This window comes from Nyctibius grandis, chromosome Z, assembly GCF_013368605.1.
Source record: "Nyctibius grandis isolate bNycGra1 chromosome Z, bNycGra1.pri, whole genome shotgun sequence".
Lineage (NCBI taxonomy): Eukaryota > Metazoa > Chordata > Aves > Nyctibiiformes > Nyctibiidae > Nyctibius > Nyctibius grandis.
In genome coordinates, this window is record NC_090695.1 from 70,396,554 (window position 1) to 70,418,149 (window position 21,596).

The 21,596-nt window shown below is 40.4% G+C and overlaps 1 protein-coding gene across 3 annotated transcripts in view; it reads left to right on the forward strand.

Moving 5' to 3' along the window:
• Window positions 1-13,059, forward strand: part of APC (APC regulator of WNT signaling pathway) — a 102,041-nt gene extending 88,982 nt beyond the window's left edge. For all 3 annotated transcript variants that reach the window (XM_068424105.1, XM_068424106.1, XM_068424107.1), the window contains one exon: window positions 319-13,059. In XM_068424105.1, the coding sequence (XP_068280206.1) occupies window positions 319-6,889 (6,571 nt within the window). In that variant the 3' untranslated portion in view covers window positions 6,890-13,059. The remainder of the gene's footprint in view (window positions 1-318) is intronic.
• The last annotated feature ends 8,537 nt before the right edge of the window (window positions 13,060-21,596 follow it).

Below are 21,596 nucleotides of genomic sequence, written 5' to 3' on the forward strand. Positions count from 1 at the left end.
GTAATTAAGTACAGTTAATTTTTAATGCATTTGATAAGGCAAGTATTTCACACATAACAGGAATATGCAAACAGATTAATACCTGCTGCTTGTTACTGATGAACTGTACTAAAAGCTAACTATTCATATTTATAATAGGATTTGATTAGCAGTTGGATGAAAGGTAGAGGAAATACGAGAAAATTTGCATGGAGAATTCATGATTATCTTTCGTAAGGGCAAAACTTGCCTCTAGGATAATAGGTTTTTGTTCTGCTTCGTCTCTTATCCTTTTGAAATGCCACTTACTGATGTTTGTTTTCAATTACTCAACACCAGGCAAATCTTGCGAGAGAACAGCTGCTTACAAACCTTGTTACAACACTTGAAGTCACACAGTTTGACAATAGTCAGTAATGCATGTGGGACCCTGTGGAATCTTTCTGCACGAAATGCGAAGGATCAGGAGGCGCTGTGGGACATGGGAGCAGTCAGCATGCTGAAAAACCTCATTCACTCAAAACACAAAATGATAGCCATGGGTAGTGCTGCAGCTCTAAGAAACCTCATGGCAAACAGGCCAGCAAAATATAAGGATGCCAACATTATGTCTCCAGGATCAAGCTTACCATCTCTTCATGTCAGAAAACAGAAGGCACTGGAAGCAGAATTAGATGCTCAGCATTTATCAGAGACTTTTGACAACATTGATAATTTAAGCCCAAAAGCATCTCACCGTAATAAGCAGAGACATAAGCAAAATATATACAGTGAGTATGTTTTAGACTCCAGTCGGCATGATGATGGTGTATGCAGATCAGAGAGTTTTAGTGCTGGTAATATGACTGTACTTTCACCATATTTAAATACTACAGTATTGCCTGGCTCCTCCACTTCCAGTAGAGGAAACATAGAAAATTCTCGATCTGAGAAAGACAGAAGTCTTGATCGGGATCGAGCAGTAGGTTTAAATACCTATCACCCAGCTGCAGAGAATACTGGGAACTCCTCTAAGAGAATAGGAATGCAGATTTCTACTGCTGCAGCTCAGATAGCCAAAGTTATGGAAGAAGTAACAAGCATGCATATTCCACAAGAAGACAGAAGTTCTGGTTCCGCTTCTGAAATGCACGGTTTGGCAGAAGACAGAAATGCCCCAAGGAGATCAGCCACTGCCCATACTCACTCAAATACATACTTTCCTAAATCTGAGAATTCAAACAGGACATGTCCTGTGCCTTATACAAAAATGGAATACAAGAGAGCTTCAAATGATAGTTTAAATAGTGTTAGCAGCAGTGATGGCTATGGTAAAAGAGGACAAATGAAGCCTTCCATTGAATCTTACTCCGAAGATGATGAAAGTAAATTTTGTAGTTATGGTCAGTATCCAGCTGACTTGGCACATAAGATTCATAGTGCAAATCATATGGATGACAATGATGGAGAGCTAGACACTCCTATTAATTACAGTCTTAAATACTCAGATGAACAGTTAAATTCTGGAAGGCAAAGTCCCTCTCAGAACGAAAGATGGGCAAGGCCTAAGCATATAATAGATGATGAAATGAAACAAAATGAACAAAGGCAGTCAAGGAGCCAAAATGCAGCCTACCCTGTGTACACTGAAAGTGGAGATGATAAACACATGAAATATCAGTCACCTTTTGGACAGCAAGAGTGCGTTTCTTCCTTTAGATCAAGAGGATCCAATGGTTCAGATCAGAACAGAGTAGGCTCAACTCTTGGAATGAATCAGAAAGTAAATCAGTCCTTATGCCAGGTTGATGATTATGACGATGATAAGCCAACCAACTATAGTGAACGTTATTCTGAGGAGGAACAACGTGAAGAGGAAGACAGACCAACTAATTATAGCATAAAGTACAATGAAGAGGAGCATCATGTTGATCAGCCTATTGATTATAGTTTAAAATACTCAACAGAAGTTCCTCCTTCTTCTCAGAAGCCATCTTTTACTTTTTCAAAGACTTCTTCGGTTCAAGGCACTAAAACTGACCATATTTCCTCAAGCAGTGGGAGCACACCAGCCCCCTTAACTGGTTCAAAGAGGCAGAATCAGCTTCACCCAAATTCTGCACAGAGCAGAGGTGGTCATGTGCAAAAGACTGCCTCCTGTAAAACTCCCTCTATTAATCAGGAAACTATACAAACTTACTGTGTGGAAGATACCCCAATATGTTTTTCAAGGTGTAGCTCTTTGTCATCTTTGTCATCAGCTGAAGATGAAATAGGACGTGATCAATCCACACGCGTGACAGATGCTAGTAACACACTACAGATAGCAGAACTAAAGGAAAACAGTGGGGCTTTATCTACAGAAGGTGCAGTAAGTGAAATCGCATCAACATCACAACACATCAGAACAAAATCCAGTAGACTTCAGACTTCTAGTTTGTCTCCTTCTGATTCCTCTAGACATAAAGCTGTTGAATTTTCTTCAGGTGCCAAATCTCCCTCAAAGAGTGGTGCACAGACTCCTAAAAGCCCACCTGAACATTATGTGCAGGAAACACCACTTATGTTCAGCAGATGTACTTCTGTAAGTTCCTTGGATAGTTTTGAAAGCCGTTCAATTGCTAGTTCAGTTCAAAGTGAGCCTTGCAGTGGAATGGTAAGTGGTATTATAAGTCCCAGTGACCTTCCAGACAGCCCTGGACAAACAATGCCTCCAAGCAGAAGTAAAACACCACCCCCTGCTCAAGGAGTTCAAGTAAAAAGAGATGTGGCTAAAGGTAAAGTACCTAGTGCAGAAAAGAGAGAGCCTGGTCCTAGACAGGCAGCTGTAAATGCAGCTGTTCAAAGAGTTCAGGTACTGCCAGATGCTGATACACTATTACATTTTGCCACAGAAAGCACACCGGATGGATTTTCTTGCTCTTCTAGCCTGAGTGCTCTGAGTCTTGATGAGCCTTTTATACAGAAAGATGTAGAGTTAAGAATAATGCCTCCGGTTCATGAAAATGAACATGGAAATGAAGCAGAGCCTGAACAGTCAGATGATACAAAGGATAACGAAGAGAAGAAAGCAGAGAAGCCTACTGAAGCAGAAAAAGACATTCTGGATGATTCTGATGATGATGATGATATTGAAATACTGGAAGCATGTATTATTTCTGCAATGCCAACAAAGTCTTCACGTAAAGCCAAAAAGCCTTCTCAAGCATCCGCTCCAAAAATACCTCCTCCTGTAGCCAGAAAGCCCAGCCAGCTGCCAGTTTACAAACTTTTGCCTTCACAAAACAGATTGCAATCCCAAAAGCATGTGAGTTTTACAGCAGGAGATGATATGCCACGGGTATATTGTGTTGAGGGTACACCAATAAATTTTTCAACAGCTACGTCTCTGAGTGATCTCACAATAGAATCGCCCCCGAGTGAATTGACCCATGTAGACACTGTGGGTACGGGAGCAGAGTCCGGGGAGTTTGAAAAGCGAGACACCATTCCTACGGAAGGTAGAAGTACCGATGACTCTCAGAGAGCAAAAAGCTCAACTGTGACTCCCCCAGGCCTGGATGATGACAAAACAGAAGAGGTTGATATTCTGGCTGAGTGCATTAACTCAGCTATGCCAAAGGGAAAAAGTCACAAACCTTTCAGAGTGAAGAAGATAATGGATCAAATTCAACAAGCATCTTCATCTCTAAGTAATAAAAACCAACCAGAAGGTGAGAAAAAGAAGCCAACATCACCAGTAAAGCCTGTTCCCCAAAATAATGAATACAGAGCGCGTATAAGAAAAAACACAGAGCCTAAAAGCAATATTAATAATGAAAGAAGCTATGCAGAGAACAGAGATGCAAAGAAACAGAATCTTAAAAATAATTCAAGAGATTTTAATGACAAATTGCCAAATAATGAAGAGCGTGTAAGAGGAAGCTTTGCATTTGATTCCCCTCATCATTACACACCTATTGAGGGAACTCCTTATTGTTTTTCACGTAATGATTCTCTAAGTTCTTTAGATTTTGATGATGATGATGTTGACCTTTCAAGGGAGAAGGCAGAATTAAGAAAAGGAAAAGAAGCAAAGGAAACAGAAACTAAAGACTGCACTAATCCAGAACAGTCTTCAAATCAGCCACCAAGTAACAGGACACAAGTTTGTCAAAAACACCCAACAAGCAGAAGCCAGCCTAAAACTTTCTCTCAGTCAACTAAAGATATTCCAGACAGAGGAGCAGCTACAGATGAGAAAATGCAGAATTTTGCTATTGAAAACACACCTGTTTGTTTTTCTCGCAATTCATCTCTTAGTTCCCTCAGTGATATTGATCAAGAAAACAGTAACAACAAAGAAGGGGAACCTGCAAAACATACTGAGGCTCCTGATTCACAGATGGAATCAAACAGGCCACAGGCTTCTGGTTATGCTCCTAAATCATTTCATGTTGAAGATACTCCTGTATGTTTCTCTAGAAACAGCTCTCTGAGTTCTCTTAGTATTGACTCAGAAGATGATCTCTTGCAGGAATGCATTAGTTCTGCTATGCCTAAAAAGAAAAAACCCTCAAGAATAAAGAGTGAAAGTGAAAAAAATAATTCCAGAAATACAGGTGGTATATTGGCAGAAGATTTAACACTGGATTTAAGAGACGTACAGAGGCCGGATTCAGCACATGGTTTCTCACCTGATTCAGAGAACTTTGATTGGAAAGCTATACAAGAAGGTGCAAATTCTATAGTTAGTAGCTTGCATCAGGCTGCGGCTGCTGCATCGCTGTCTAGACAAGCTTCATCAGACTCTGATTCTATCCTTTCATTAAAATCTGGTATTTCTCTAGGGTCACCATTTCATCTTACCCCAGACCAAGAAGAAAAACCTTTCACTAGTAATAAAGGTCCAAGAATTCTTAAGCCAGGAGAGAAGAGTACACTGGAGTCTAAAAAAGTAGAATCTGAAAGTAGGGGAATCAAAGGAGGGAAGAAAGTGTATAAAAGTATAATTACAGGAAAAGCTCGCTCCAATTCAGAAGTTTCAAGCCAGCTGAAGCAACCACAACAGACAAGTGTGCCTTCAATTTCACGTGGTAGGACAATGATCCATATTCCAGGAGTTAGAAATAGTTCTTCAAGTACTAGTCCTGTTTCCAAAAAAGGTCCCCCACTCAAAAACGTGAACTCCAAGAGTCCCAGTGAAGGCCAAAGTTTGACTAGTTCTCCAAGAGGAGTCAAGTCATCAATGAAACCTGAGCCAGCTCCTGTAACTAGGCAACCATCAGGGTTGAACCAGAGTGGATCAAGTAAAGGAACTTCTAGATCAGGATCTAGAGATTCCACTCCTTCTAGACCTCAACAGCAGCCATTAAGTAGGCCTCTGCAATCTCCTGGCCGAAACTCTATTTCCCCAGGAAGAAATGGTATAAGTCCTCCCAACAAACTGTCTCAGTTGCCAAGGACATCATCTCCTAGCACAGCTTCAACTAAATCTTCAAGTTCCGGTAGGATGTCATACACATCACCAGGCAGGCAGATGAGCCAGCAAAACCTTACAAAGCAAACTGCCTTACCTAAGAGTACCAGTAGCATTCCACGAAGTGAGTCTGCTTCAAAAGGGTTAAACCAAGCACTCAGCACTGGTGGATCAAACAAAAAGACGGAACTATCCAGAATGTCATCCACAAAATCTAGTGGAAGTGAATCTGACAGATCAGAGAGACCTGTTCTCGTTCGGCAGTCAACTTTTATTAAAGAAGCTCCGAGCCCAACTCTAAGACGGAAATTAGAAGAGTCAGCTTCATTTGAATCTCTGTCTCCTTCCAGGCCAGATTCTCCCACAAGGTCCCAACTACAGACCCCAGTTTTAAGTCCATCTCTTCCTGATATGTCTTTATCCACTCATTCTAATGCACAGAGTAGTGGTTGGCGAAAATTACCCCCTAACCTGAGCCCTTCTGTAGAATATGATGGCAGACCAGCAAAACGTCATGATATAGCTCGTTCCCATTCTGAGAGTCCATCTAGATTGCTGATCAATAGATCAGGAACATGGAAGCGTGAGCATAGTAAGCATTCCTCGTCACTTCCTCGTGTAAGCACTTGGCGAAGAACTGGAAGTTCCTCCTCAATTCTGTCAGCTTCCTCAGAATCCAGTGAAAAGGCAAAAAGTGAAGATGAAAAGCAACACGGAAGTTCTCTTTCTGGACACAAGCAAAGTAAAGAAAGCCAAGCACCAGCAAAAGGCACTTGGAGAAAAATAAAAGAAAACGAAATTCCTCAGATAATGAATGATCCTCAGCATTCTTCCTCGGGTGCTACAAATGGCTCTGATTCCAAAACTCTCATCTATCAGATGGCACCAGCTGTCTCTAAGACAGAGGATGTGTGGGTGAGGATAGAGGACTGCCCAATTAACAATCCTCGATCTGGAAGGTCCCCAACTGGAAATACTCCCCCTGTTATTGACACTGTTTCCGAGAAAGGAGGTGCAAATGGTAAAGATTCTAAAGAGATTCAAGAAAAACAAACCCCAGGGAGTGGAGGTGTTCCTGTTCGTACCATTGGTTTAGAAAACCGTCTGAACTCTTTCTTTCAGATAGATAGTCCAGAGAAGAAAGGCACTGAAACAAAGCCTCTGCAGAATAATCCTGTTTCTGCACCAGAAAATAATGAAAGTACTGTAAGTGAGCGTACACCATTCAGTTCCAGTAGCTCAAGCAAACATAGCTCCCCCATTGGTGCTGTTGCAGCAAGAGTGAGTCCTTTCAACTACAATCCAAGCCGCAGGAAGAGTAGCGTGGACAATAGTTCTGCTCGGCCATCACAGATACCAACACCAGTAAATAACAGCACGAAGAAACGTGACTCCAAGTCTGAAAATCCAGACTCCAGTGGAACTCAGAGTCCTAAACGTCACTCTGGCTCTTATCTGGTAACTTCTGTTTAAGTGCAACAAAAAATAAAACTGATGTATTATATACAGCAGCTATTTAGAAACTTTCAAATATTCAAAAGTTTCAAATGAAACTTTAAACGATTGGGGATTAACTTTTTTGTTGTTTTTATTTGTTGTAAATAGCTTTGATTCTTGTTAGATGGTCCTTGTTCTGGAAGCCATATTTGATAGTATACTTTGTCTTCACTGGTAATATTTTGGAGGAATACCTGACTGACAGTTTGGAATAAAATTGCTAATGCAAGTATATTTGTACAGTATGTTTAACATGTATTTAATTAGCATCCCATCCCATAATCCTTTAAATATTGCTTGTCGTTGAAATCATGGAACATTGCAGATAGAGATCATAACAGTCGTATTGCTTTATCAGTCATTTATAGATTACAGACTGACTAAACTACATCAGGGAAGAATTGGTATTATTTATGCAAAACAGTATACTCAGTTTTAGTATTTGTGAGTCCATCTAACCCAATAATTAATCATGTGGCTGTGAAATTCACAGTAATATGGTTTCTGCTGAACAAGCTTTCCCAGCCTGCTTTTCTGCATGAATGGAACTGACGGTTCATTTTCTGAAGTAATGATTAACATTTCTGTTCTGTGGTCATATAATGTGCATAGATAGTTATGGTGTAACAATTTACACTTTTCTTTGTGCTCTGCAAAAAAAAAAAAAAAAAAAAGGAAAACTGTGTAACTGTAAAACCTTGAACAAAATTATTTTACCTGAATTAGATTTTATCTTAAAGTAGGTAGAATTTTTTTGCTATGCTGTAACTTGTTGTATATTCTGGTATTTGAGGTGAGATGGCTGCTCTTTTATTAATGAGACATAGGTGATGTCTCAACAGAGACTAAAATGAACATTTCAGAATAAATTATTACTATATGTAAATTGTGTGTGTTACTTCTGCATTACATAAAAATACAGTATTTTATTTTGAGATGTCACCATATCACGTGTTGTATAATGCACTTACACTTAAGGCCTAATCCAGCAGAATCATGCACCTCCAATATTTGTTCTTCCATATCACTGACAAATGGCTGTTGTAGGATGCTTAGAAGGGTTGCGGGATCAGGCCCTACGTCTTCTGTAGTATGTTTGTAATTAAGACAGTTTCACACATCTCAGGTGCATAACAAGGCTAAAGGCAGTGTATTTCCAGTACCCAAGCAGTATAATTGTTTTCACGAATGCAAGCCTGAAACAATACTGTATCTATAAAAATAATATTTGTAAAACAAGATTTTTTTTTAATTGGGGGAAATAATGTGGAATGTGAAATAATGACTATAAGATGAAATTTAAATTCTATTTGAAATCTTCATGCATTTTTAACTTTTTTTTTTAAATTATAAAGGGGAAAATAGTGCAAGAATCCCATGGCGGCAAGAAATGTGTTACTGTAGTAGGAAAACAATTTTATACACAAACCAGGACATTTGCTGCCTCAAGCCTTTTTGATGTGAATGTGGTTTGTGCTAGTACAATGCCGAAAAGACAAATTTGTGCTTTAAAAATATAGTCTGAATTTAGATGAGAATTCGTTTAAAGTGGAAACGTGAGAGAACAGAACATTAACTATTCTGTGCATGACTGAACAAACCATGAAACGGTATGTCAGTTTTGTTGTAGCTCAACTGGACTATTCTAAAATTAGCATTCTAAATAATTCATATTCAGGATTCAAAATGCCCTGATTTCAGGAAACCCTAAAATGGAACAATTTACCTTTATGGTAGCTTTAACACAGTTGCAGAGTGTTCCACATCTGTGGCTTTTGTACTTTATCTGTTATTGAAATGAATCAGTGTTTATCTTGAGTTCAGCATAAGACATGCACTCTTTATGAACAGAATTGAGACACTATCAGCAGACAGAAGTCAATTTAGATAAAATTAAAAGCCATTACCAAAAATACCTGTTTGGCAGAAGTGGTATCTTACTTGCTCTTGTTCTTTGCTTCCTGTCAGATTTGCTTAGAGACATGCCATGTTTCTGTATCATCTGGTGAATCTGTTAACAAGCAGTGCTCCTTGTGTTAGCATTTCACAAAACTTTTAATATTAATATTAGTGTCCTTTTAAAGATGAAATATAGACAGAGATTATGTGATGTGTTCAAAGTCAGGACTTCCTGTTGGAGTAGAATCCAGAACTCCGTCCTTAAGTTTAAAATGCAAGACCACTTTTTTTACAAATGATGTGATACTTTTTTTGTGATGGGCTTTTAACTACTAATATGAAGATATACCGCATAATCAAAGATAGTTAACACTGGCTTTACATCTGTGTCCTGTTGATTAAAGAATTTAAAGGTAAACTCAATCTCAGTAGAGAAATTCTGATTTCAGTTTTATAACTGAGGGAATCAGAAGAAGATTAGGTGAAACAATAAATAATTTTATATGTATCAAACACCAGAATGTCTTTGAAAATTGTAGTGGCTTCTTTAGATAGTCTTGGAGGTACTTCATGATCATTATAATTGGGAAGTTTCCCTTAATATCCTCATAAATAACCTATATTTGTAGCAAAGACAGAAGAGAGAAACTTTCCAACTATAAGGGTAGTGATACACTAAAATATGCTTCCCATGGGAGTTGTTAAATTTCCATTATAGAAGTTTTAAGAAGAGGTTTATGAAATATCTCATAGGGATGGACTATAGTATATTTCACATTGCCTGTGTTCAGAGATGGGCTTAGGTGATCTTTTGAAATCCCTTCTAGATCTACATTTCTCTGATTCTTTATCTGAAATACTTAGTATCCACTAAGAGCCTTTTAGAATGTTTAAGGACATCTGTGATGTTTGATTTGTTAGTTATGGGGATACAAAGTTATATTCTAAGCTTAACTATAACAACAGATCTCAGACATATAAAATTTTTTTTAAAAAATTTAAATGGCTTTAATAAGTATATTTGGTCTTGGATTTTGTTAATGATGTCTCAGTTCATGAGAGTCAGATTTGATTTATGCTGTAAAAGATTTACTCTTGTCCTCGGTTTTATTTTTATGAAGTTGCCACAGCAGGTAAGAGGACATTATTTACATCAACACAAAACAAAGAAAAGCAAGGACCTAGGGAAACCAAGACTCATTTTACTGTTCTTCTGGGATGCACTGCCTGCCTTTCTACAGATTTTGGTAGAACCTCTGTGACTTGTGCTCAGACCTGTAGTTGTCCTTGAATTAGCTTACCATGTCCAGAGCATATCAAACTTGTACTTAAAAATCAGTTTATGCTGAAAATACACTCCTAAAGCTCATTTTAGACTGACTTATAGCTTTGTCCTCTTGATGTGAAAAGCAGAAATGTGACCTCTGCACGAATTGTAATTAGTTCACTTTTAAAAATGTACATTCATTTTAGTTTCTTGCAGTGTGCCACAGTTAAGGTTATTGCTCAATTTCTGTGAAAGCTCTTCTGACTAAATATTGCAAACTTTAAAGGGGAACGAATCTGTTTCTATTTTTCATGTGCAGTTCTTCATCAGAGAATTTTCCCCTGAAAGCTTAAAGATAATTCTCAAAACTCTGTCAGAGATGACAGCTTAAAAATTGAAAGCCTTGCCAGGATTTCCTGATTAGATTGGAATATTGTTTCAAGCACAATTTGGCTGCAGAATACTACCTTATGCTATAAACTGCAGTAAGCAACAGTATTCTTCAGCATAGACTAGTATCTTTGATGGCTTTGGGAAGTTAGTTGCTGTGTCTTGGGTAAAGGGGAAGGGAAAAAAAAGGGACAGTTTCAGAGACTCTCAGCCGTATTGTCCCAGGGATGTACTTTCATATCTTCCCCAGTAAATTCCATAAACTGTGCAGGAGAGAGAACATTTTGTCCACAAAGTAACGAGGTTTTATTTTGAAAGTATACCAGTAGACCATGAAATTGCAAAACTTGTTTGATAACCTGACAGCTGAATTCTTTGATGCTTGCTTTGGAGTACTTCCTAACTGTCCACCCCCACATCCCCCTTAATAGAAATTGAGACTACCAAGAAGATAACAGTGTATTAGCTTCTTCATTCTTCTTAAGGATAAAGATCCATATTATTTCTAGAATTGAAGAAACAACGTGCGCTGTTGCAGGAAGTTTCTTCTCCTTTCCGTGCTCCTGGCTGTGAATCCTGGCTCTCATCTGATCTTTCAGTGGACTAGCTCACCTCTTACCTAGCAGAATTGATGAGGGGAGTAGGATTATTACTGCATTTAGTATGCTGAATTTGCTCAGTGCAGAGTTAGACAAGTGCTGCCTGAGCCAGCAGAAGAGAAAATAAACAGCTAGGGCTGGTAGAAAGAGGTTGGGATTGTTTCCTTTACAGGTGGTCAGTGGGTTGGATCAAGCCATTACAGGCAATTTTAAGTGGATATGCCAAGTTTCAGACCTGTTCTTCACCCTTCTAGAGAAGCAAAGGCAAAGTTGGGGTTTCTTTACTCTTAACTGTTGTTCACTCTGAACTTCTGCCTAACGGCCCCTAGCGCTTTGCATTTAAATACATTATGTTTGGGTGAGTCCTTTATCCTGGAAATTCTGACAACTAACTTCAGAAGTATTACTTCAGTCTATAGTTTGTGCTTGTGGAAAATAAACATTTCTTCATCAAATATACCCAAAGAACAAATTTTTCTACCATACGTAAACTTCTAGATGACAATTTTTAAATTTGCAATATTAAATTCATTGCAGTAAATCCTTCCAATAAAAAGATTTATTGCAACTAGTTGTTTTCTGGAAGAGGCTTGAAAAGGGAGAGAACATCTTTCTTCCCTAATGAAGACAGTACTACTTGTAGGGATAATCTGGAAAACGTTTAGTAGACTCTTACAAGCTCTTCTATTCTCTTGTTACTAGATGCCTCCCAAACTGTCTTTTCTCATCTAGCTTTTATTAAATAGTCTGAATAGCCATAAGAGTGGTGCTAATAATTGCGTGTAGACTTCCACCTAAACATAACTTCATGTAATGCCTTGCAAAATCGCATCCACCTGTCCAACAGCTTTGTTCTTGATGAGATGTGTGATTCGGATGAAGCTGTGCATCAGAAGTGAAGTGTCTGTTAATATAAAGCATGATTTCCTCCACATGCTCAAAACTTTGAGGACCTTCTTAATAGCAAATTACTCAAATGTATTCACTCTCTGGTTCCACAGCCATCTCCTTTGCACTTTTACCTTTAACCAGAAGAGATACCCACACTTTTATTTTCATTTCAAATCACATGTAGAAATACAATTCCTGCTTCATAGTTTCCTATATGCAGAATAACGGATTGTATCTGTAAATGTGTTTATAGAGAATGTTACGTAGTTAAGGCTGAGTTTTTAGTCAGAATGGTAAGTTAACTGGTTACGTGTTGTGTGTGGTTACATATTGGAAGTGCAAGGGAATTTGGTGTGGTGTGGAAGAGCTTAAGAGTTCACAACAGTAATTAATGTAGGTGTCAATTAATTTGTGATGCCAAGATGAATATAAAGTATGTATTTAATGCATAAGTTTTCTGCTGTCAACTTTCAGTTTACCAGGTGTGCTGTTTACTTACTCTAAGACTAGGTAATGCCTCCCTAGCACAGTTTTGCAAATTACCTTTCTTAGGAAATTTCAATATAGTTACAGGCTTATGTATTTATGAATTTCTGCCACTTCAAGATTTCAGGAAATTATTCTAATTTTGCTGTTTGTGAAAGCATCCTTTGCTTGAGTGGCTGTGGAATTGCAAGTAGGGTATCAGGAAAGTGTAGAGGGGGCTTGTTCACTCAGTAAAATGCACTTCTGTCCAGACCTCGAGCCACACATACAAACAGTATCTCTAATGCCCTACTTTTTGGTGGGATTTAACATGCATAAAGCTTGTGCTGGTTCTCTGCAAGTAATTAAATTGTCATCCTCTGAGATCAGACGCGTTTTCCCACCTGCAAATGTTGTTTCTCTTGAACAAACTCAGCCCACAATTATCTTTCCTTCAGTTTTGTTGTTTGCTTCTGCCTGAGATGCATTACTGTTTATATCCTAACTCTGTAACTAATTCTTTCTTCAACTATTCTAATGTATTTTGTTTCACAGTATACTTATTCTGAATTTAGTCTGCTATGCATAATTTATTTATTACTTGCAGTGTTATATAAAATTTCCTCCTGATTGCACCTTGTCAGAGTGGAATTGTTTTCTTGGCTACCACTGAAAGTTAGGTGTCTGTTTGCTGTATTAGAAATATGATTTCATTTAAAAAGGAAGTTGCTGTTAAGACACTTCAGCAATGATTCAGCATATCAGAACAAAAGCTCTAAAAAAACATGCAGTTTCATTTTGGCGGTAGTCAACGTTTCAGATAAGAAGTGGAAAAAAGAAGCTTGGAGACGTGCGGTTCACCAGCAGAGCTCTCTGTTCTCTTCCGTGTTTCATTTTAGAACAAACCCTATAAAACAAAATCTAGTTCCAACACAGTGTAATTCCATAATCTGTCTGTTACAAGATAATCGCAAGAAGGCTTATTATGGCTCATGAGCACAGCAGAGACTTAGTTAATTCCAGTGTCTGTCGTTTCCATAATGAATGCATTCTTTAGTCCCCGATTAGAGACTATTAAGGGACTGATTAATTCCTAACACACACACAAACATGTATTTATATATACATGCATATTTTGCACTTTTTAGGCTTAGACATAGTTAGAAGCATTTAAACTAAAAAAAAAAAAAAAAAAGGCAGTGTTGCTGAGTTATTAAGATCCTTTGTTTTCTAGTATTTGTTTCATAGTTGAAAAGATGAGTTCTAATTTCAGGACTGATTAGCTGATACCTTATTTTTGAAGTCTTCTAGAGAAAGATGCACTTAAGTCTTGATTTGTATGCAGAAAAGTAAGTTCTCTTGCTAGTAATTCAAACATTTTTGTTCAGAATAAAGAAAAAGCCTTATTATCACCTGCAGTTTAAACAGTAGGGATCATGAAAACAAGATTTTGATGATTAAATTTAATACAAATGAAGGTCGATTCTGCCTAATTCTGTCCCTTCTTCTAACAGACCGCTGTACAAAAAGCCTACTGTTTGGGGCAGGGGGAAAAAGGCAGTTTGGATGCACCATAACACAGAATTCAGATTTGCTTGTGCGTCTTTATCTAGATTATTGGTAAGGTCTGTGATGGCACATATTCAGAGTGGAAGTAGCTATGGATGAGCAGTAATGTAGATGTAAAAATTAAGCCATAATATGAATGATGAGAAAACTCCGATTTTTTAATTGTTATTCCATTGTGCAATGAAAGGGAGTTGGCATCTTTTTTTTTTTCTTACTAGAATTGAGCAGTTGAAGAACTGTGATGAGTTATTTGACACTTTTAGGTGTTTTAAGTCATTGGGAATTTTTACAAATAGAAAACCCCTAGCTTAAGTGAAAGCTATTAATTCAGTGCAAATACTGTATTATTGTGTCACACAGATGACTGATGGTTCCTTTTGATCTTACGAACCGACTGTACACAGCTGTGACTTTATGCAGCTGTCAGCTGTTCTACAAGGCTAAAACAGAAGGCCCAAGAATGCCTGGGTGTAAAACTGAGGCCTATACTTAAGAGACATAGTCTTTGCATATACAAAGGAATGAGAGATGGGTAGAAATCCCTATTTTTCTATTTCCACTTTGCCAGTTCTTCCGGTGTCAGCTAAATGGGGTTTTGGATAGAGTCTTGGCAATGTGATGCCTGACAGTCTCCCCTGTATCTCAGTGAAATACTGGATATATTGTCTGCTGTACTTTCTAAATTGATTCATGTAAGTCGAGGCTTGGGTCTAGGTGACATAATCCAAAAGACTTCTGGCTCTGAAGAGCATACAAATCAGGACGACTGTTTCAAGGCCACTTAATGATTGTCCGCCGCTCTTGCGGTACAGCGCTTACACAGATTGAAACAAGTAAGCCTAGTGTGGCTCTAGAACATCCCACATGCCTTAAAAAGGCGTGAACATCTTAGGGGTGTTCACACCTTTTTAAGGATATACAGGCTATCAAGATTATTTATAAGGCCTCTGCCACTGAGATGAACAAACATGATGCTTCTTCTGACTAACAAAGGAATTAATAAAGAGCTGTTTTCTCTGTAGGACAGGCATCAGCTAGTGCCTCTCCAGAAATTACTTATGTAGAAGACAGTATTTTGGATTGTTAGGACTGAAAGAACTGGGGTAGTCTATGGATTTAAAATAACCACTTCTTCTGGGAAAATGTTGTATACAGTCTTTTAAAAGTGACATATACCAAGAATGGCATGGTTAATTCTGCATGTTGAAGTTTCGTGGTAAGTAAATACCAGTTTTACAAAACTAAAGGAAGGACAGCATTATTTTATTATTTTCTCTCTGCGCTATGCTGTTGAGAACTTCTCTGTTGGACAGACCTAGTTCACACCTGTCTATTACTTCCACCTTATGAGTCATACTTCATGAAGTATGTTTCAATTTCAAACAGTTTTTTTTCTAGCCCCTATATTTTATTTAAAAAGATACATTTGGAATCCTTGCTTATAAAGATTGTGGAGAAAATCCGTCTCAGCTTGCCCCCTTCCCTTCAATGACTATTGAACCAATCAAGATTTCACTCTATGTCCCCTTTCTTTGTTCTGCATTTTATCTGCAGTCCACTACGGAGCTGTTCCACCAATCTAGCTGAAAATATACCTTCTCCCAAATTACTTCACTAGTCAAATTATTATATAGGCATTTCTAGCATGTTTAGAGTACGCAGTGTAACATCAGGTTAGAGAAAACTGGACATGTGTAAGCTAGGTCTGAACAAGCTGGCATCTGGACATGACACTTCCAGTAAAACACAGAGGAACTGTGTTGCCTCAAACCATCTACATTTTCTTGGGCTCCCACTTCTAGTTAGGCTATCTGCGTTTACCCCAGGTGAAATGTAGCAGCCTGTATCACACCACTTTGTATTTGTTTCACACTTGTACAGAGCTCTTGTTGCTGGGTTGTTTTGTTTGGGGGTGTTTTGCTATTTTTCTTCCCCAGACACCCTTAAGAGTAAAAATAGAGTCTGACTAAGGACACCTGACTTGCTGCTGACAGTGTACGCGGTGAGGGAATTGTCTGCTTGAGATGCTTGTAGTGCAGTGCGCATTCCCTGCCAGTTCCCCTTCCACTGCAGTTACAGCAGATGCAATAACCCCAACAAGTTAAACACAGCTTTTAGAGACCAGTATCCCTGCTATTAACCAAAGGCATTATTTGCAATCTTGAAATTTTGCTGCAGACATACATGAGTCGTATCTTCACCAGCAATTATACCTTATCTTCATACTGCTTTAAAGTGTTTAAAAGCTGTCAGGTTTTGATTGCTTAATCACTCAATTTCTGAGGTCAGGGACAGCAGATATTTGGGAAGCGCGTGCAGCTGCAACGTGCCTGAGCTAGTGTGCTTTGTGACCTACTTCTGTCTCTGGATTCCTCAGGCTAGAAATATGCAGAATTCAAGTTTGAAATGTATTTCTTATGGCACTAGAACAAATGCAGTGACTGAATGCTATATACTCAATTAAGTCATTCTACAGTGGTGATGGGGATTAAATTGACATGTATGTACCCAGTGCCTCATTTTAGGCACGGTAGTTTCAAGATATTGTGAATTCTAGCACCAATAAAGGAGACTGGTATGTAATAACAGCATCTGCAGAAAAGAAGACATGCTTCCCCTGTTGTGGTCAGTCATGTATGCCATATGATCCAATCTGTAACTCCACAAACTCCATTTCCAACAAGCTTTTAATTATTTTTCCATATGAAAAAGACGCGGAAAATAATTTTTCATTGCCAGAAATACTGATACAGGCTATGTAGCTTTTGTTCTGTTACAGTAAGTTTAAATATTGTTTTAAAAGACAAGCTATTTATCTAATATGTTGGTATTAAAAAGCTGTATGAATTCCAAGGGAAAAAATAACATGCAATTGTCAAATACAACAACATTGAACAAATACGCAAAATCTTTCTCAGTGTCCTGAATTCAGTGGACTGACTGAGAGCAATCTTAATATGCAACGATGGTACTGTGCCACTCACAAACTGCAGCTGTGTTCAATGCCGCCTTTAATGTAGTGTCAGAGCAGCGTTTCTCAAGGTGATGTCCAATGGTAGCCCATTATGCACCAGAAATTGCTTTACAGAGTAACTGAGAAACTAAAAGCATTGGAGAAATCTAAGATGAAAAAAACAGTGTGAAGAAGTAAATTTTAGTATTTGTTCATTAAGTTTTAGCCTATTTGTTATTTAATTGTCTATGATGTGGTGGTAATACCAAGTAAGTATTTCTTAGCATTTTTTCCTAAAAGCATTAGATTGTTCTTTGATTTAAACTCTGCTAGAGCATTGTCCTTCAGAGGGAGATTTATGTTTTCACCCTTTTGCTGGGTTCAGACCTATGTGTTGCAGAAGGAAAGGGCTATGCATATTGTTTGACAAAACCAAACGGCAATAAGCTTGATTTGTAACATAGTTTAGTGACGACCATGTTTCATGCCATGGTCAGATCATAAGTATGCCGTGCATACTGCCTGCCCACACAGAGACACAATGAATATAATGAAATGTAGTCTGTCCACAGTTCACACTGTATGTATGGTCATGCAGGATTAAATGGTGTAAATGGTTCTTGAAGCATTTTTTTAGCTTTAGGACCTCCTTCTCCCCAGTCACTGGGACAGAGACCACAGCCCAGTGTTTGGGAAGCACAACCCCACCACTGTGGGATCCAGCTGCCATGCAGGGGGCACACCAGTGAAACGCTTGTAGGCCAAGGCTACAAAGGCTGCTGACCTGCCCACCTCCCTCCTTCCCTCCCCTACAGCCTACCTCTGTCTTGCTGAATGCAGGTGACAACAGTTGACAGAACAAGCTTCTGCAGCTGTGGCTGATGCACAGATTTAAGCACTGAAAACCTGGGCAACAACTGCCGACGTAATGGCAGCTCTAACACTTTTTAGGTGATGGGGATCTCAATGGACAGTCATTTAACAGACACATCAGTGTGTGTATGCAATGGGGATTTAAAAGAAAAACACTGTGCAAAGAAAGAACATAGGAATTCCATTACCAAGCTAATGTTATCAAGATGACATTTTGTTGTTAAGCAACAAAAAAAGTCTTAAGTAATTATTTGTAATAGATTACCTCTCAGAGAGGTACGCTTAACTCTGTATCAGCCAGCTTGATGGTAATCACGAGATATTCTTCCAAAAATCTGTCTTTAGCACTAGACAACTATTGCATCAAAAGCTTCCTCATAAATTAACACACCTCATTTACATAACCTTTTTTTTTTTTCTGCCTAGGAGCTTGTTGAATCATGTTTGTGAGCTGCTGCCAAATCACTGACTTGTTACCAGACAGCTGCAGTCACATTTTCAAAAGCTGCTACTGCTGAGGCCACACATTGTAATGTTCGTACTTTCTGTAGTACTTTGTACCGTGTATTCATTTCTGACATAATGAAAGTAAAGACAGAAGACAACAAAACTGCCCATCATTCAGAAGACTGAATAGACAAATAACTTGTTAATCAGTGCCAAATGCCACCCTGCTTCTTTCTGAAGCTTCTCCGTAACTCTTAACTCTTCCAAGTTTTCATGAACTGTACTTGCAGTTCCTCCCTGGGAATACTACTGTGTTGCACTGGGGCTCAGCATCCTCCTCTTTAGTATGTCATCACAGGGAGCTGTATGCTTTGGTGCAGCAGAGAAAAAATACAAGAACATGGATAAATACTGAATAAATACCCTCAGTTCTTTGTCCTAGTACATAGCTGCTGCATGAGGTTTAACTGGTGAGTGTAACAGTGCACAAAATGTGCCCTGTGAAATTCACAGAATCACAGAATGTTAGGGATTGGAAGGGACCTTGAAAGATCATCTAGTCCAATCCCCCTACCGGAGCAGGATTACTAGACCATATCACACAGGAACGCGTCCAGGCGGGTTTTGAATGTCTCCAGAGAAGGAGACTCCACAACCTCTCTGGGCAGCCTGTTCCAGTGTTCGGTCAACCTCACCGTAAAGACGTTTTTCCTCATATTTATGTGGAACCTCCTGTGTTCCAGCTTGCGCCCGTTGCCCCTTGTCCTGTCAAGGGATGTCACTGAGAAGAGCCTGGCTCCATCCTCATGACACTTGCCCTTTACATATTTATAAACATTAATGAGGTCACCCCTCAGTCTCCTCTTCTCTAAGCTAAAGAGACCCAGCTCCCTCAGCCTCTCCTCATAAGGGAGATGTTCCACCCCCTTCATCATCTTCGTGGCTCTGCGCTGGACTCTCTCTAGCAGTTCCCTGTCCTTCTTGAACTGAGGGGCCCAGAACTGGACACAATATTCCAGATGCGGCCTCACCAGGGCAGAGTAGAGGGGGAGGAGAACCTCTCTTGACCTGCTAACCACACCCCTTCTAATACACCCCAGGATGCCATTGGCCTTCTTGGGCACAAGGGCACACTGCTGGCTCATGGTCATCCTGTTGTCCACTAGGACCTCCAGGTCCCTTTCCCCTACGCTGGTCTCCAACAGGTCTGCCCCCAACTTGTACTGGTACATGGGGTTGTTCTTGCCCAGATGCAGGACTCTACACTTGCCCTTGTTATATTTCATTAAGTTTCTCCCCGCCCAACTCTCCAGCCTGTCCAGGTCTCTCTGAATGGCTGCGCAGCCTTCCCGTGTGTCAGCCACTCCTCCCAGTTTTGTGTCATCAGCGAACTTGCTGACAGTGCACTCTATTCCCTCATCCAAGTCATTAATGAATATATTGAATAGTACTGGTCCCAGTACCGACCCTTGAGGGACTCCGCTAGACACAGGCCTCCAAGTGGACTCTGTCCCATTGACCACCACTCTCTGGCTTCTTTCCTTCAGCCAGTTCACAATCCACCTCACTACCCGATCATCCAGACCACACTTCCTCAGTTTAGCTGCGAGGATGCTGTGGGAGACTGTGTCAAACGCTTTACTGAAATCGAGATAGACCACATCCACAGCTTTACCATCATCTATCCACCGGGTTACGTCCTCATAAAAGGCTATCAAGTTGGTTAAGCATGACTTCCCCTTGGTGAAGCCATGCTGAGTGCCCCTAATGATCCCCCTATCCTTGATGTGCCTAGAGACAGCACCAAGGACAAGTTGTTCCATCACCTTTCCGGGGATGGAGGTGAGGCTGACCAGTCTATAGTTACCCGGGTCCTCCTTCTTGCCCTTTTTGAAGACTGGAGTGACATTCGCTTTCCTCCAGTCCGCAGGCACCTCTCCCGTTGCCCACGACTTAGCAAAGATGATGGAGAGTGGCCTAGCAATGACTTCCGCCAGCTCCCTCAGCACCCGCGGGTGCATCCCATCAGGGCCCATGGATTTATGGACGTCCAGATTGCTTAATTGATCCCTGAGTGATCAAATGGTTGAGGCTGGCAGGGACCTCTGGAGGTCATCTGGTCCAACCCATTCTCTCAAGCAGGGTCACCTAGAGCCCAGTGCCCAGAACCATGTCCAGATGGCTTTTGGGTATCTCCAAGGATGAAGACTCAACCACCTCCCTGGGCAACCTGACCCAGTGCTCAGTCACCCTCACAGTAAAAAAGTGTTTCTTGATGTTCACAAGGAACCTCCTGTGTTTCAGGGTGTGCCCATTGCCTCTGGTCCTGTCACTGGACACCACTAAAAAGAGCCTGGCTCTGTTCTCCCTTCAGGTATACATTGGTGAGATCCCCCTGAGCCTTCTCTTCTTCAGGCTGAACAGTCCCAGCTCTCTCAGCCTTTTCTCACAGGAGAAGTGCTCCAGTCCCTTCATCATCTTGGTGGCCCTTGGCTGGACTCTCTCTAGTGTGTCCATGTCTGCCTTGTAATGAGGAGCCCAGAACCGGACACAGTACTGCAGGTGTAGTCTCACTGGTGCTCAGTAGAGGGGACCTCCCTTGATCTGCTGGCAACACTCCTCCTACAGCAGCCTAGAATACCATTCACCTTCTTTGCAGCAGGAGCATGTTGCTGGGTCGTGTTCAACTTTGTGCCCACTAGGACCCCCTCCCAGGGCCTTTTCTACAAAACTGCTTTCCGACTGGGCTACCTGCAGCATGTACTGGTGCCTGGGGTTGTTCCTCCCCAGGCACAGGACTTTGCACTTCCCCTTGTTGAACTGTATAATGTTCCTGTTGGCCCCTTTCTCCAGCCTGTCCAGGTCCCTCTGGCTGGCAGCATGACCCTCTGGAGTATCGGCCCCTCCTCCCAGTTTGGTGTCATCTGCAAACTTGCTGAGGGTGCACTGTGCCCCATCATCCAGATCATTAATGAAAATGTTGAACAGCACTGGAGCCAGTATTGACCCGTGGGGCCCACTGCTAGTTACTAGCCTTGAGCTAGACTGCGTGCCACTGATCACCTCCCTCAGGGCTCATCTTTTATTAGCGCTGGTAGTCCATTCACGGTACGTATAATCACTCCTGCACTCTCCTACAACCAGTAAGACTGCATGCCTCACAGTGTGACAGGCAGAGCTCGTTGCGGCCGCAAGACCTGCTGCTGTTTTCTCTCCGCTAAGCACTGCACAAGACACTGAACAGAACAGCACTCTCTAGCGTGCAGCGTCATCTTCTGGTCATTTGTGATTTATGACAGACATCAGGCAATCCGACAGCTGGAGCTGAAC